This window comes from Haliotis rufescens, unplaced genomic scaffold, assembly GCF_023055435.1.
Source record: "Haliotis rufescens isolate VD_foot unplaced genomic scaffold, xgHalRufe1.0.p SCAF_7, whole genome shotgun sequence".
In the NCBI taxonomy this organism is placed as follows: Eukaryota; Metazoa; Mollusca; class Gastropoda; order Lepetellida; family Haliotidae; genus Haliotis; species Haliotis rufescens.
Genome location: NW_025964361.1, coordinates 43048310 through 43066499, shown reverse-complemented (window position 1 = coordinate 43066499; position 18190 = coordinate 43048310). Strand labels below are relative to the sequence as shown.

The following is an 18190-nucleotide window of genomic DNA, read 5'->3' as shown; positions in this document are numbered from 1 at the left end:
TGGGGGACACAGATGAAGTGGTTAAAACATTGATAGTGACAAAGATGGAGTTTGTTATGTGTTCTGGTACATTCTTGTTATCACTTTCGGGGTTAATACTGACATGTATTGCTTTCATAAGAGTTTTATTATTGTCAATGACAAATTATTTTCTTTATTTTTCTAACACATACTCTTTACTTGTCAGTCATGAGAAAAGGAAACATTTATAATATTTTCATACATAACAAAGAATAAAGAATAAATTGCGCCAGATAATTAAAAACTAGCGAGTAAAAGCATATTTTGCAGTGATTTTGTAACAACAATATTTTATCTGTTTATTGTATTTTAAAATCCTAAACCCACAGAAATTAAAATGGTCAACAGTTAGCATGATGAGAGTATCATAATACCAGATAGTAGTAGAATATGTCATCTATAAAGATATGTATTTGTCAAAAACCAAATAAAAGTGTTAAAGGCTATTATGTGTAGTTGTGAAGCCCTAGTTTATGGTACAATCTTACATTGCTAAGCAAATAAGTTGATGTGTATATAAAGTCAAAACAGTGCAATTGAAATCATTACGAGATCGTGTCTGTGTTTGCTCTGTGACATCACAGTATCGTATGATATACAGCTTTTTATCAACCCGTTTAATATCTTGTTGAATGTTGACTGCACTAAGAGTATGGTATACATACATTATACTGCGGTTGGTTGCCTTGTGAGGGTGGGTGCCACTAGGTGCAGGTTGTGTGGGTGCACCAAGTGCATTGTATGCATTCCTGTCATAAATTGCACTTTCCAGGGTATTGTCTTTGTAAGCCAGTGTTTATTCTGCAGTCTGAAGATACTGTAGGTAAAGGCTATCCAGTTCTAAATTTAACAGAGAAAGGGACTTAATTTTGTGTACTTTATTGACAGTTATTAAAATATTGACCCCATGTTTCTAATATATCAAGGCAAGAGTTTTGTTGGAACAGGTGCTTGGCATGAATGGATTATTCTTATCCTTGTAAAGAAACTTTTCAAATGAATCTGTGCATTTCTTCATTTATTCACAAATTAGAAAACCTATGAGACATATGCTCCTATGGTACAATGGATCTTGAAGCTTCTCTCGTGTAAGATTTAGGACATGGTAATTAGCCTAGCAGATTGTGTGTGTATCAATGGAAATAACTTGGTGGCCAAGTGACAGAAGTTTTTCTCTTCATATCAATAACCAATATGTAGTTGTTACATGGGTTCAGTTTCTATAAGGCCATGATATTGCTAAGCTGTTTCTAAAAGAAGTAAGACTGCCTCTGTGGTCTTGTGGTAGAGCATTTGCTCTGAGAGTGGAAGGTCAGGGGTTTGTTCCCCGGTCGCGCCATACCAAAACATCTTAATAGTTGGTACTTTTTGTAACCCTGTCTGGCGCTTGGCATTAAGGGGCTAAAACAAGCACTGGTTGGCTCGGAGTCAGTATACTGTGTCTGAGTTGGGTATTCATGGTAAATTACGGCATGGAATCTCAGTGGGCAAGCACTATAAAATCAGCATTAGTCCAGACGAGTACAAGCAGCCACCAAACACACATGTGCATGCACATCGCTACATAAGTGCAATAATCTTGAATGTGACGTAAAACCCCATTTCACCTCACCTCTACGAGACGTATTAAACAACATTCACTCCAACAAAGGATGTGACACAATGTTTCAATAGATACTCATTTGCTCTTTTAAATTCACGTTATCCTGCTTTTATCACAGGCACTGAAATTCACTCTGCCAGAATCCTATGATTTTTTGTTTGAATCCCATGTTCACCCTGATTATGATTCTTGGTTTGCTAGCACCATACCTGTGCTCTTGGGTTTCACCAATGTCACAGAGCTGCACCACATCAGCTTTACTTCCACATGAAGCTGACACCTTGATAAAAATGAAGTAACTCATTGCTTTTAATGGTAGAATCTAGAGGATATTACTAATAATACCTTCCTGACCCAGTCTGTGTCTGGACTACTAGCCCAAACTTGGCTCTTATCATCGTTTTCTGTAGAACTTTTTATTAGCTGATCTTACTAGACTTAACCAAATTTTGCTAAACACAGGCTTCAGGCTAGTGGCTAAAGTTGCAGACCTGTGACCTTCATAATACCTGGCAAACTTAACAGAATCCCCATAGGATTCTTGGGCAGTGTAGGTCACCATCTTTTGTTGAACGCTTTTTTCACAGCCTCAAAGACTAAAATGAGGATTGGATGGTCACTATGTTTATCATAGTTGTTAATGTGTCATAGGCTTATTGTAAGAGGGGGCACGGGTGGCCAAGTCGTCTAAGGCGCCGCGATTCGCTGTGCAGAGTTGCGTCCCTTGGGCACGCCAGAAACCTATGATTGTGGGTTCGAATCCCGGTTCGCCCCGATTATGTTTCTAGGTTTGTCAGCACCATACCCGTGCTCATGGGTTTCACCGAAGTGGTAAACGTCTGAGACCTGCATCACTTCGGGCTTTCCTCCCTCATTAAGCTGACACGCTGCGATATAACTGGAATACTGTTAAAGCGGCGTTAAACCCAACTCACTCACTCACTCATTTATTGTAAGAGGCGACTAACCGTGATTGGGTGGTCAGACTCGCTGACTTCGTTGATGCTTGTCATTGTATCCCAATTGCATGGATCGATGTTCATGATGTCAGTCACTGGATTGTCTGGTCTAGACTCAATTATTTACAGACTGCCGTCACATAGCTGGAATATTGCTGAGTGCAGCGTTAAAAAACAAACAAACAAACAAACAAGCAAGCAATGATCTTGAATTCAATGTTGAATTCACTGACCTGACCCAAACCGAATGATGATTTAATGTTCAAATCCAAGATTCCCCCAGTTACGTTTCTTGGTTTTTCATCAACATAACACAACCTTTCATTCCACATCAAGCTGCATCCCCGTGATATGACTGAAATACTCAATACGAATAAACAAAACCCATTCACTACCTCAGTATTGCTAAATGTTGCTTAAAACACCATTCACTCACTCACTAAACTCCCTTTGACAGGGTATAAACACTGTTACAGTGTTTGAAATTTATGGGTTGTGGGGTCGTTGAGGTTTGTTCCTTTCGTATTTCAATCTAGGGACTCCCTAAAACTTTAATTTTTAACTTGGCACTGTGAAAAGGATCTTTTTAGTTTCATGCTTAATTTCGAACACTGCATCAGCATGTGCCTCGTCCATACAGTATGATGGAAACCCTGATAACTATACATGGGATAGCAGCATGTTACATGGTAGACATAGATAAACAGTCTGACGAAAGATGTAACTAAATACCACAGCAGTGATGTTTTTTGGCAAGAGATACATATATGTGATACATAGTGATTAGCCTAGAATTGAAACCACCTTGTATTGTACCACACACAGACTGTTAAAGCTATGGAATACGATATTTATACACTGAGGCACTGAAGACTGATGAAGATTAGTCTTTGGGGAAATATTTGTTGGCACGTCTCTTTATATATATATGTGTTATTGCAGAGATCTACTGAAACAGTTGCTCTTGATGTAGGGAAGAAGATTGTCCTTGGTAAAGACTTTTTTACATGACAGAAGGGCATAAGAAAGAAATTGGCATGTGGTGAAGGAATTAGGAAATTTGCCAAGCAGAGTTATTTCCCTTGATGAGTGCAAATTGGACATTTTTTTTGGTGATGCTAATTTCATGTCCATTTGTGTATGTTTACATGAAGCATAGACTTAATGTGTGATCTGAATTGTATTCAGACTAGTCTTTAGCCATTCCCCCATGGATTATAGGTTAAAATTGTTCCCCTGAAACTGATGCTTGTCGTAAGAGGCGATTTAATTGAATGGGTGATCAGGCTCAGTGGCTTGATTGGATGTATGTCATTGTACCCTGATGGTGTGGATCATTGCGCATAATATCAATCACTAGATTATATGGTCCAGAAACAATTGTTGTCAGGCCCCCTCCATCATATGGCCTGAGCCCTATTCCACAAAACAGTCTTAAGTCGTAAGTCTATGTTAAAGTATGGGAGTTACGATCATCTTAACGCTCTGATTGTTATGTGGAATAGGGCTGAGGTCATATTTTGCTGAGTGCAATGTTAAACAACAAACAAATAAAATAATAAATTTCCAGTTTTCTAAGAACCTCTCAACTTAATGTTCCAAGTTAGTTGCTAGAATCTGCTCAACTCAGTTCCCAATCCCCGATTCAACCTGATGAAATGTAGGAATTTTAGATGTGTATTTTAAAATGTCAGGTCAGTTTGTTATGTGAATCATGAGTGGTTTGAACCAGAGCAAGTGTTACATGGAGCTGAGTCAGGGTTATAGTTGTAAACTTATCTCGCTGCTATCAGTCAATAAGATTGGAATACTTGTCAACATGAACCAGCTGGTTGTTGTGTCTTGTGATTGGGTGACTTTAGATGAATCGGCAAAATTATAAGTGTTAATTATTTATCATATTCTTATTGATTGTAATATGTCAATGAAGTACATGTATGTGGTAATTAAAGTGTTGGATTTTGATGTCATTGGGGCCAGTTAGCCAAGTGGTTAGCAAGCAATGTGTTTGAGATACTATAAAATGTCACACCAAACATACTTATCTGCTGGGCAGCTTTTATGTAACTACCTTGTCTGTCTGTCTGTCCTTCCTGTCTGTCCATTCCTACATATCTATCCTGTCTGTGTCTGTGTGTCCTTCGGGGCGGTCAGGTAGCCTAGTGGTTAAAGCGTTTGCTCGTGACGCCGAAGACCCATGTTCATTTCCCGACATGGGTACAATGTGTGAAGCCCATTTCTGGTGTCCCCAGCCGTGATATTGCTGGAATATTGCTAAAAGTGGCGTAAAACCTACTCACTCACTGTGTGTCCTTCCTTCCAGTGTGTCTGTCTGTCCTTGCTGTCTGTCTGTCCATCCCTGTATATCTATCCTTTCTGTGTCTGTCCTTCCTTCCTGTCTGTCCATTCCTATATATATATATCTTATCTATCCTGTCTGTCCATTCCTATATATATATATATCTTATCTATCCTGTCTGTGTCTGTGTCCTTCCTGTCTGTCCATTCCTGTATATCTATCCTGTCTGTGTGTGTCTGTCCATGCTGTCAGTCTGTCTGTCCATTCCTGTGTTAATTATCTTATCTATCCTGTCTGTGTCTGTGTGTCCTTCCTGTCTGTCTGTCCATTCCTGTATATCTATCCTGTCTGTGTCTGTCTGTCCTTGCTGCCTGTCTGTCCATTCCTATATATCTATATTATCTATCCTGTCTGTGTCTGTGTGTCCTTCCTGTCTGTCTGTCCATTCCTGTATATCTATCCTGTCTGTGTCTGTCTGTCCTTGCTGCCTGTCTGTCCATTCCTATATATCTATATTATCTATCTTATCTTTCCTGTCTGTGTCTGTCTGTCTGTCTAGTGACTGCTTGATGGATGACATTCAGATATTGTTATTCATCAGAAGTAACTTTAACCAGTTCTCACTACCATTAACTTGAATGCTGAAATTGTTTTTTAGCTTTGTGCGCTGGTATTAAGAGTTGGCAAGCTACATTTCTCTGATTATTCACGGGGGACAAAATGTTTTCAATGTTCTCTTTGATCTGCAATTATTGCCAAATGAAGTTATTGTTATCTGAATGGAGATGTAATGTTTTGCAAGCTTTTAATATTAAGATAATGACATGAGTGCCACATCTTCTGTGACTGCCCTTCATGTGAAAGCCTCTGGGAATAACCAAGGCCAGGAAAGTTTAACAGAGACAAAATTCATTTGAATTCTCCCTGAAGTAAAACTACCGTCAAAATGTTTTCAACCATATCTAAAATAACCCAAGGAACTTGCATTGCTTTCCTATCTATATAAAACAAATTACAACTTTTTCCTTTTCCTTTTTTGGCAATAAAATTGTTCACATAATTGAAGGTTATATTATTTTATAAACCAAATGATACTTGTTGTTAATTTACCAAAGTCCTTGACTACATGCTAATAAGATAAGAAATAATTGATTAGAAACATTCTGTAACTGCAGCTTGAGCTAATCCTGTTTCTTACTCATGAACCCTAGATGATTCAGTGGTCTGAAAAATTATTCAAAGCCCTGGAAATGGTCGATACTGTTTGATCGATGATGTATATAAACTGCCGTTTGATTGGTCGGTTTGATGTGTTTGCATATCCAGCTCCTTTGGGATGATAGGTTGATGGATGTGTCAATAATATAATTTATTACAGACTCTACAGAATCAAGCAGGGTTAGAAATTGGCACTAGTCCTATAGTCCTTGCCAAACTGCCCAATAGTAAAGGTATCCTAAGGACTAGTAGAATTTTGACATTTTTAAAGGTTTTGCTATATGCTATCATTATAAGGACTAGTGGACTGAAACTGTTAGTGTCTACTGCTGTCAAGGAGATTTTGTTCGTGGATGCATCTTTAATTTTATTGCTAAGAATGAAAAGAAACAGTTTAAATTTAGATGGTATTTGTATTACATAGTTTTTATATACACATAGAAATGTAATAGTTTGTTTTGTTGTAAGTAATGGAGGACAACTGGACTGCATCTACTTCTAATAATGAAAATATATCTTGAAAAATTGCTGATGTGTAGTTCGGTGTCGGAACAATGTAATGAATAAATTATCAATTCAGTGACTGGATTATGTCCCGTACTTTATATCGGTCAGGGTTCAGTGTTCATTTCCAAACATGGACTAAATGTGTGAAGGCCATTTCAATTGTCCCACACTGTGATATTGCTGGTATAATGCTCAAAAAGGCTTAAATCCTTCAACTGTAGCTAATTTTCAGGACAAAATGACTTTTACACCATGAACTCGTTCACTTTGGCATTTATTCTTATATAAATAACTCCATGGGAATTCAATAGAAGAATAGATCTCAATCTCCAGCATGAGGAGTGGATGGTTCCAGTGTGAAACTGTTAATGTACCCTGATGACATGGAGTGTGAGGCATGCTATCAGTAACTGGTTTGTCTGGTCCAAGCTTGATTATTTCTAGGCAACTTATATACAGGGAAATATTAATCTTTTATGGAGGAACTGTCAAAACATGCTTTTTCTGTGCAATTTTAATTTTATAATGTGTGTCAGTCTTGTAGTAGAAGATTTTCTTTATTACGTAGAAACAACATGGCATTAATTACAACATCTAGATCATATCGCCAAGCAGTCTTTTAGAATAGAACAAATATGTTTCTCCTGTTGATAAATACATTCCTGTTTTCAGGCTTCCTATCCAGAGAGCAGACTACCACAACCTGGACGTGAGAAGAGGCGTTCCTTTCTACCCGCACCGTCTAGAAGTTCCATCCTACCCACCGTTAATGCCACGTCTCGGGCAGCCTCCCCATCAAGAGTTGAAAAATATCGCGAAGCCTCCCCTTCAAGAGATGACAAAGATGTAATTGTAACACAAAGCATTAGTGTCGGGGACAGAGTTTGTATTGGGGGTATAAAACATGGTACACTCAAATACTTAGGTGAAGTGCATTTAGCACCTGGGATTTGGTGCGGAATTGAACTTGATGACCCTGATGGAAAACATGATGGTGAGGTTGAAGGTCGACGTTACTTTTATTGTCATAGGGGTCATGGTGTCTTTGCCCCTTTTGATAAAGTTGAGCTTATTGAACCCGTAGAGGTTCAGATCAAACCTGCTGAAGTATCGGAAAATGTTTTGAAGAGGCGATCACTGCCACGCCCATTGACAGCTTTGCCAAAATCAGCATTACCATCAGCCAGACCCCTTTCAGTCGGATCTTTACCAGACGTAAGAAAACAGGTAGAAGCCGTAAAGGATGAGATCGAAGTGGATCCTGTTGAGGCTTCAGTAGCAAAGGTTAAAGGGAGTGTGATTCAACAAAAGACTCAGATTGCAAAGATATCAGGTATTCCACGAGTGGGCTTTGTCTCTGGTTTGCCATCCACTCAGCTGAAACAACAAGATAGTGGATCATCACCTGAATTAAGATATGGCAAAGATGGCTCACAGAAAGATATAAGAAGTATTTTTGCCAGTTCCCAAAGTAAGAGTGTAGAGGATGGTGGTGGTGAGAGATTGGGGTCAACTGGTGATATAACAGAGGGAATAAAGAGCACGTCTGCTCCAACAGATCAGGTGGTTCTTAAACCACCGAAACCATCACGTCTGCCTGGAGCGTCACGTCTGCCAACAAAATTTTCCAGACTGGAAAGACCATCTCCCACAGAGCCAAAGCCAGTCCCACTTGATGTGGCTAATCTGCATGAATCACCATCTAAGCAGTTATCAAAGACGGTTGATGGTGCGTCTGGTGTAAACCAAACATTTGATGTTAGCAAGGAGGAGGACATTCAGAAAGTGGTTGCTGAAACGCAGCCAACCAATGGGCAGACTAGTGCTGAAGAGGCGGCAGATTTAACACGGCAGCTTCGGTCAGATAGTCGTCAATTTTTTAACATCACCTTTGATGCTGAAAATAACAGCAGCCTTTCACCACCCAGCTTGCCAGATGTTGTGTCTTCTGCTTCCATGTCTCCTGACTCTGTAGACGGCAGTCAGAGCGAGGTAGACAAAGACTCCACAAATAAGGCAAACACAGATGAGGCCAGTCTCGACCTCCTTGATGATGAAGCTATGTGGGACAATACTGATCTTCTAGACGGACTGGACAGAGAAACCAACATGGCTGATGACAGGATGACAGCCGATACGTCAAACAGTTCGGTTGTGAATGAAACTGCGTGTATTGTTGCCTCTACACCTTTGCCAGTTGGGAAACGTAAGTTTTGTCAAGATGATGAAGATGATGAGGGACTGGTGAATAAGACGAATCTTTCTGGCATTAAGGATTTGTTTCCTAAACTGGGAGAGGGAAATGTCAACACAAATGCTACGTTCAATGTTGACAGTTCTGATAACAGCGCTGATGTTACTCTAGAGGACAGGAGCTCTTTCAAAGTAGGAAGGTCTGGTGGTTCTTCAGGAGGCTCTCAGTTCGGGAAGTGTGATCTTATTGATACTGTGGAATCTTCTAAGAGACAAGATGCTGGTGAACGCACCTTTCTTGTCGAGAAAGGAATCACCGATATCTCGATGCCTCTAACTGAAATGGATGAGGTTAGGGAGATTGAGAAAACAGGAGTTGAGGATATTCTGGAAGGGATGAGTAAAAGTGTGGTTATGGATTTAGAAAAAGCTCTGGATGGCAATGAGAAGTCCATGACAGATTCGGGAATCATGGATCCGATTATATTCAATCGGAGATCTTTAACAGATTCTGGTGTTATGCTCCTGACCCAGCAGGAAAACAGGAAATCTTTGACAGATTCTGGGATTCTGGATCTGATGCAGAAAGATAAAAAACCGATGATTGATTCTGGAATATCAGATGGGTCTATGACTAGGAGTCAGCAGCTTGACCTTGAGGATTCTGTGCGTCTGGAGGCTGACCTTCGGGCCGGACACATGAAGAAGGAGAGACCGGTGTCACTCATCTCTACCACCAGTGCAGATACAGGTGAGTTGCACATGTTCAATACTTTCGATTCTGGGTCTCTCCATGACAGATATTTGTTTTACAATGTTAATGGTTGTCCATTTGAATCTTGAATCCTTGATCCCTAGTGGTGGTAAATGTCAAAGACATGCATCACTTTCGACTTTCCTCCCACATCAAGCTGACATGCTTTGACATTACTGATACACTGTTTGAAGCAGTGTCAAGCAAAATTCTCTCTCTCACTCACTCACTCTCACTCACTCACTCACTCACTCACTCACTCACTCACTCACTCACTCACTCTTGAGAGTTGTTTAATAGATACTCCAGAAATGACGAGACTCACTCTTGAGAGTTGTTTAATAGATACTCCAGAAATGATGAGACTCACTCTTGAGAGTTGTTTAATAGATACTCCAGAAATGACGAGACTCTGTTCTTTGTTGTAAGAGGTGACTTAATCAGATTGGGTGGCCAGGCTTGAGTTTCATTCTTTAGACAATAAATTCAGAAGAATGTTTGTTGTTTACAGTAGATGCGTTTGGCCATGAGCTTTCTAAAGTTTCACTTCTGAATGTATTTCAGTGACTTTCAATATATGCCATAATTTACTATGTGATGTAAAATGATTTCTGACCTGTCGATTTGAGGCTTCTAATATAATCCAGACAGCCAAGTCTAGTTTGTGTTGACATTTTTCTTGAAGATGTCACTAACAATTGCATTACAAAACTACATGATATGTGGCCAGTGGGTTAAGAAATACACTTTTTTTCCGATGATACACAGCTGTGTAGAATGGGGTGTGCATTATACACAAAAGTTTTGATGTTTTTTACCCCCCATGGAAAGACATTACCGTGAGCACGTAACACCGAAAATACCATGTCAACAAATCCATACTGAAGTATGCACATTAATCATGTAATTACACTGTCTGGCTATAAAAAGTGTTCTTTGTATATCTGGACTTATGTTTGTAAGTTATTTCATTAATTTTATTCAAAATTCCTTTTAATATTTTAATATTGTTTTAATTAATTTCGGCGAAATCGAGTGCGAAGCGATCGGAGGATTGCACAACTCACCGTTATTAACAGCAACCACGGTCAGATTACCGCTATTGATGCCTTGAAACGAACTTTAGTTGACAGAGAATGGATACATGTATCATAAATGTCATACTTTGACTCGTTAAAAGTCATATTTGGTATAGTTTGACGATTCTATGTCAACACGTAGTTATCAAGATCACGTGATCACGTGCGTGGGTGCCTTGACGGTTACTGGTCAGACTAGTTCCATGTGAAAAATAATAACCGTCAATAGCGATTAGCTGCTTCGCTTTGGGTTATTATTATTTTAAATATGTTTAGTAAAAGCTGCAACTAAATTAACAAGATATTGGAATATATATAATTTTTGCCGATCCTTGTATTAAAATCCTGTAAAGTTATATCATTGGGTGTGTCTTGACCAAATCACCGGTAGATTCCAAGAAAACGTGTGTACAGCTGATTGCTGTTTCCGGCTTAGTTTATGAGAAAATACACAAGGTAACCAATGCCTAACAGAACCAAAAATACAATTTAAACAGTAAATCAACATGTCTGGTGATTTTTTTATCTCAAATTTCAAATTTGAACTGACGAAGTTTCTCATCACCCGTTCGTTTACCGGACTTCGCTGAAGGGGTACGGTGTAATTCTTTTCTGTGCTTGATAAGCAAATTTTTTTCTCCAAAATACTGATTCCATTAGAGGGGGGTGCGCATTATACATGGGTGTGCACTATATTCAAGAAAATACGGTACCCTCAAAGGACATGTATATTTTGGTTCATCTGGACTGACTTGAAAAGGCCTTCATTAGGAACAATAGACCCGTGAAGATCCGGGGTAGAAGAGGTGTTCAGCAACCCATGCTTGCCGTGTAAGGCGGCTATGCTTGTCGTTAGAGCTGACTAGCGGGATCAGGTGGTCAGGCTTGCTGACTTGGTTGATGCATGTCATCATATCCCAAGTGCGTGGATCAATGCTCATGATGTCAATCACTGGATTGTCTGGTCCAGACTCGATTATTTCCAGACCGCCGTCATATAGCTGCAATATTGCTGAGTGCAGCGTTAAACAAAAAAACAAAATCAAATAAATTAGGAACAATACCTTGTAAAAGACCTTTAACATTGTTGATTTCTGTATAACTTTAATTTATTTTTTTAAATTATGAGCATTTTTATACATATCAAATTCAATTTATGGCAAAGATATACACCTGTGTCAGTAAAGCTATGAATAATAGTGAGTGTTTCGCAAGTTGAAAAAAATTTATCCTGGTGATTGAGCTATCTGTTTTTCATTGCTCAATTTCCCGTACAATATCATGATGATGCAAGTGAAATTCATTTGGAGGGCAACTTTATCTGCACTTTTAAAAAAAATATTTAAGCTTCATGCTTTAAGAAAAATCAGTCACCAAATTTGGTATTTGCCAACAGTAACTTAAATACTAGACATGAACTCTTTTGAGATGATCCCTCCCTCACTGTGATTGGCTGAAGGCCATTTCTGTTTCACGGCACTGTTCATGCAGAATATAGGGGTGAATATATTCTTTATTATCAGGACATCATCAGCCTATTTTCCAGACACTTCAGACACACTGCCTTACATTAGGGAGGTCTGGGAAATGTATATTGCAAACTCAATAAAAAATTTGAGGATGCAGGAAAAGAACCTGGAATTTGGGTAATTATTGCAAGGAATTGAACGTCATAGACTAACTATTAAATCATGTTTGGTTGTCATGGTAATTCAAACAAAATGTGTTAATTTATCGTTGTTACTTGGTTGGCACTTGGTCAAAAAAGTATGTACATGCAGTGATAGACACCATGAACAAGATCCAACCAGTCCATAATCATATATCCGACTGCATGCTTGTGAAGTTTATAAGCTGTTGGATATTTTTTAAGAGCTATCTCATCATTTGTCTCTCCAGCAGGCTAGTGGCTTCATCCAAGGTGTATGTATTTTCAGTTAAACTTGAAATCGTGAAAACATTTTTTTACCAAACAATATGTTAGCCCAGTGGTGTGTGCATGTTTTAGTTACACCAACAACCTGAGTTTCAGTCTCTGTATTTGTAGTTTTAGCCAATATGGATGTCTCTCTTATAGCTTTAACAATGGGACAAGAGGCTCAGCGTTGATAGTACCTAGCTCTCACGCTCTGCCGCCATTTTCATGAAACTGTTTGATGTTGATTTTGTCAAATATTTGCAATTAATGCTTGAATCTTTTGCTTCCCAAAAAAACGAGTGAACGAAAAACTTAGAGTTTCCTTGATAATTAACCTGACATGATTTAATAATCATGCAAAAAACAATTTACTTGTCACTATCAATCCTTGATTATTTCAATGCCACTGAAATGGAATTGATGGACTCTGTCTGAATTGCGACGAAGTTAATTTTAAGTCTTCATTATTGAACCTTAAGTCCACTTGAGGGAGTTGCATCGGCACCGTGACACGTTTAGAGGGAGAAGGCCTTTTTGTCTCCCAGTTTTTGTCACCTTCAATCAATCAATCAACGTCAGTGACGTATCCCTCGTTCAACAAGCCTATTGTCTTTGTAAATATTTCCCCACGGACTTAGTTGTGCTGGGGACGCAACCCATGGACTAACGACAGCCAGTTGGGGAAGGGTTGCAAAAATAGGGTGAGATGCTTTGTTGTGTTTTTGAAATCCCTTCACTAAGTATTCTCTTTTCAAATATGGAATTTAATTTTCATGTTGACATGCTTACCTGACATCCAGGGCTACATTTGTGTCATGATATGCTTTAAATTAAACATAGGAAATGTTGGAAAAGGAGGTCTTTTCTAACCGTGCTGTAACTGTGAGCAGTGTTACATGTTATTATTATTATTTCTAGGCCATTGACAACATGGACAAGCTGGTGTCTGTTTGCACTATGAGAATGATTAAAACAGAGAGCGATTAATCTTGGGTAATTCTGACAATACAAATTATGTTAAATGTTATTTTGCCAAGTTTAAGCCAAATCATTGGTTTTCAAAAATAATTAATATCCTTGAAACAAGGAGAATGGGTCTCTGATGATAAGGCAAGTCTTGTGAAATTGTGAACATATTTTGTCCAAGCTTTTGTTTTCCAAGGGTCAGAAGTCCAGTTGACTGTGTCAAATATTATGTTGGAAGATTATTTGAGCGGAGAGGTAGTGTGTCAGGATTGTTATATTTGTATTTACTCAGATTAAATACCTGATACAGGTGTGACTCTTAGCTGGACCCAGTCCTGCGATTGACATCCCTGTGTTGGGGTTGTGAGGGCAGGTGGGTTGTAATCGCAGGTGTCACTTTAATTGTACAGGTAAGAGTAATAACAAAGTGGTAATCTTTATATGTTATATGAGGGGAGTATTTTAAAATAATTTTGTTATTTTTAGTATTTTTATTCACAAAACAAATGTACGGTAATCATTATTGATATTTTTTGGGTATTAATTTGGATTTTGGGTAGCCTTGAGGCTAAAGTGTTTTCTTGTCATGACAAAGTTGGGAGTCGATTCCGGTGTACCCTGAAATATACAACCATACTCATGAGTCTAACAACTTATGTATAGAATTTGTTTGTAATGGAACAATATTTGAAAGTAGATGTTATTAAGGAGAGATTTATTTATATGAGACAAGGTTTATTATTTTAGACTTATGTTAAGCCAGGGAAATAGTTCTTTGAAAAAAATGGCATAAATATTTTATAATATATGAACACCAATGCCATTTAGGAAGTGGTCAAATGTAGCTAATGTTATATTTGGGATAACACTTTCTTAGTGAAGTACAGATTCTAGTCCACCTGCCTTGGTGGCTGAGTGGATTAGAAGGCTGACTTTGTGTGCTGGTGATTAGGTGCCTCACTTCTGCAGTGTGGGTTCGAATCCCGGGTGGGACTAACCAAAAAAGGGTAGTAGAATCTGTGCTTTACGTTTTATCATTTACTATACATGTAGCAAACAAGGCATGAAGATAGCAATGGTTTGCCAGTGTCAAGCATTTAACATTTCAAGGTATAACATGGAAAATATTTCCATATACAGATAGGCCTGTGAAGACGCCAGGGTAGAATAGGTCTTCAGCAACCCATACTTGCCGTAAAAGGTGACTATGCTTGTCGTAAAAGGCGACTAACGGGATTGGGTGGTCAGGCTCGCTGACTTGTTTGATACATGTCATCGATCCCAATTGCGTAAATCGATGCTCATGATATTAATCACTGGATTGTCTGGTCCAGACTCGATAATTTACAGACCGCTGTCATATAGCAGGAATATTGCTGAGTGCGGCGTTAAACAACCAACCAACCAACCAACCATATACAGATAATTCCATTTTAAAAATAAAAACAAAATTCAAACAGGTTAACAAGTTTGAATAAAATAGGTTTTTGCATCTGACAGGTGAAACTGACATCTTAACTTAAATCTTTATCTTGTTGCTATAACTCCCGTGTCTTGCCATATGTGTCAGTGTCGTTGGCAGACACCTGTCTCAAGTATCTATTTCGGTACACATTGCTGCTCAGATGTGTGACCCCAGCTCCAGTTGTTTTTATGTGTGTCAGTCTAGAATGTAACTTGGAACAGGGTTGTTATGATGTATGTGAGCTCTTAAATTTCCTATCTTAAAATTGCAGGGTTTTAGGCTCAAGCACATTGACAGTCATAGCAATTTAAGCTGTAGTCAACTCGTTCACACACATACCTCTTTGTTTACATGCCAACTCAAAAATGTATGCTGTACTTTTATCTACTATTTAATGATTAGCTGATTAGTACCCTTTTTTGTTTTGTTTGTTTGATGTTTTACGCTGCACTCAGCAGTATTTCAGCTTTATGAGGTCAGCCTGTAAATAATCGTTTGAACCAGACATTCCAGTGATTGACATCATGGGCATCAATCTCTGCAATTGGGATACAATGACATGCATCAGCCCATTTAGCGAGTCTGACCACGTGATCCCGTTAGTCGCCTCTTTCGACAAGCATGGGTTAATTGCTGAAGACCAGTTCTAACCTGGATTTTCACGGGTTGATTAGTACCCCAATGACATAAAGACAATGTATTGGTTTCCCACAAGACAGAATGCAGCCCTGGACTGAAAATGGGCACCAAACTCAAGCTTTGTCATGCTTTAATTCTGGGATCGATTGGCAAGTTGATGCTTCATCTCAAAATTTTGAAAGCAACAAATAACTCCATTTCAATTGAAAAGAAACCCCAGTGAGATGTGAGGTTCAGATATGCTTTTTTCAGGGATGTTGCATAACAGAAAGGAGGGAAGGTAAAAAAAATATGGTGTGGGACTAGGAGAGTACTGTCATGGTATTACTCACTGATGCACACTCAGGGTGGGGTAGCCTACTGGGTAAAGCGTTGACTCGTCACGGGTTCAATTCCCCACATGGGTACAATGAGTGAAGTCCATTTTCTGGTGGCAGTCACATAAATGGCTTCTGTTATTAGTTTAAATACAGTAAACTATGGTTATGACGAACAGGCATATAACGAACTGACTGATATAATGAACTTATTTTTCAGTCCCGACCATTTGTCGTATAAATGTCGTATATATATATGCTTATAACAAACTACGGTTATTACGAACTAAAATTAGTGGTCCCTTCGAGTTCGTTATAACCATTTACTGTATTTCATTTGGGATATTTGGGATACCTCATAGCATAGGTGGCTAAGCTGGCCTAAGGCATCTAACTTATCTCTGAGGAGTTGCTTCCCTTAGCCATTCCTGGATATGCTGCAACCCTAGAAACTAACCTTTTGAAGTGTAGTAGTACTTATAAAGATAACATTCAGCAAACCCCTTAATAATGGCAAATGTCTACTCGTCCTTGTGATACCTTAACTACTGGCAGTTTGGCAAGGACTATAGGATTAGTGCCAATTTCTATCACTGTGCTGGCTGCGGATTTGAGTCCAGAAGTCATCCCCATTATGATCCATGGTTTGTCAGCACCATAGTGATAAAAATTCAGCAGTAAAAAAGTTTTAGAATTGAATTTTAAAAGTAACAGTAAACTGAAATGTACCCTTTGCAAAACACAGCTGATTTTCAATTGAAACTACATCAGGTGTTTTTGTGCTTGACTGACAATGAAAGTTGATAACACAATTCACCTTATCGAACACCTGGCAAAGAGAAATTATTCATACACAGGTGTGTGCCTTTTTCTTGTAATCTTCAAAGAGTAAAGTAGGACAAATATTTTTTTAGTGCTTATTCATATTGCTGGCAGAATAGCAAAAGTTCCACCTCATTTAGAAACCTTCAAGATATATACTGAACAAAAAATAAATTATGGATCATGAATGTTTTTTGGGATATTTTTGTGAAATTGTGTCCTCAGTCTTCACAACATTAAAACATCTCCCAAAATATTCATGATCCATAAATTCTTTTGTTCAGTGGGGTTGTCGGGTAGCCTAGTGGTTAAAGCGTTCGCTCGTCACGCCGAAGAAACGGGTTCGATTCCTGACATGGGTACAATGTGTGAAGCCCATTTCTGGTGTCCCCTGCCGTGATATTGCTTGAATATTGAATGGCGTAAAACCACACTCACTCACTCACTCTTTTGTTCAGTATAGCAGGAATTATTTCACAACATTCACACTCATTCTAAACAATCAAACTCATTTAATTTTACATCAAATGAAATAAAATAAGAGCAACATTATGTGTCCTGATTGTGTGAGTTCCTCATGTCTAACAATAGTTTTTTATGACACAGGATATATATTACACTGTTATACGCTGGGACACTGCTACAGTGATTCCTATTGGAAGGCAAGTCGGACAGACATGATATATATTACATATTCTGATGCATGTTTATTGCTTCATGTGTTTGAACTGATTCAATAACAGACAGCCGGTGCTTATACCACCTGTTCTGGATGATGGATGAGGGCTCACAGTTACACAATGTTTATGTACCTTGAGGGAAGAAAGAGCAATATCCCTTTTAAAAGTGAAGTGTACCCTTGAAGATCTGGGGTAGAATAGGTCTTCAGCAACCCATGCTTGTCGTAAGAGGCGACTAACTTGGTTGATGCATGTCATCGTATTCCAATTGCGTGGATTGATGCTCATGATGTCAATCACTGGATTGTCTGATTCAGACCTGATTATTTACAGACCGCTGTCATATAGCTGGAATATTGTTGAGTGATGCGTTAAACAAAAAGAAAAAGAAAAGTAAAGTGATTATTATCCCTATGATGGTATAATCTACACCACTTTTGATAGGGACATTTCTGTTATTTCTTTACGTACAAAAATGTCCTCATCAATTGTTTATTCACATTCAGCATAATGTTCTGATATTAAGAAAAATAAAATTATATGTGACTTGATGTCATTGTTTGTTCATTATATCATTGTACAGAACAGTTTTTAGAGTGTTGAGCATTCAGGATTCTAAATATTCATTCGTCTTCATAAGAGTTCGACCACCTCCATGGTCTTGTTGATAGAGCTTCTGTCTGTAGGACTTCCCGCATGGTTGGGGTTCAATCCCTGGCCGTGTTATACCAAGAGATGTTAAAAGACACA

At 38.6% G+C, this 18190-nt stretch overlaps 1 protein-coding gene across 5 annotated transcripts in view; it reads left to right on the top strand.

The window, feature by feature from the left end:
* The window catches only part of LOC124132670 (microtubule-associated tumor suppressor 1 homolog), a 167017-nt gene that overhangs the window by 46989 nt on the left and 101838 nt on the right, over positions 1-18190 (top strand). For all 5 annotated transcript variants that reach the window (XM_046496713.2, XM_048388239.1, XM_048388240.1 and 2 more), the window contains exon 2: positions 7280-9551. In XM_046496713.2, the coding sequence (XP_046352669.2) occupies positions 7280-9551 (2272 nt within the window). The remainder of the gene's footprint in view (positions 1-7279; positions 9552-18190) is intronic.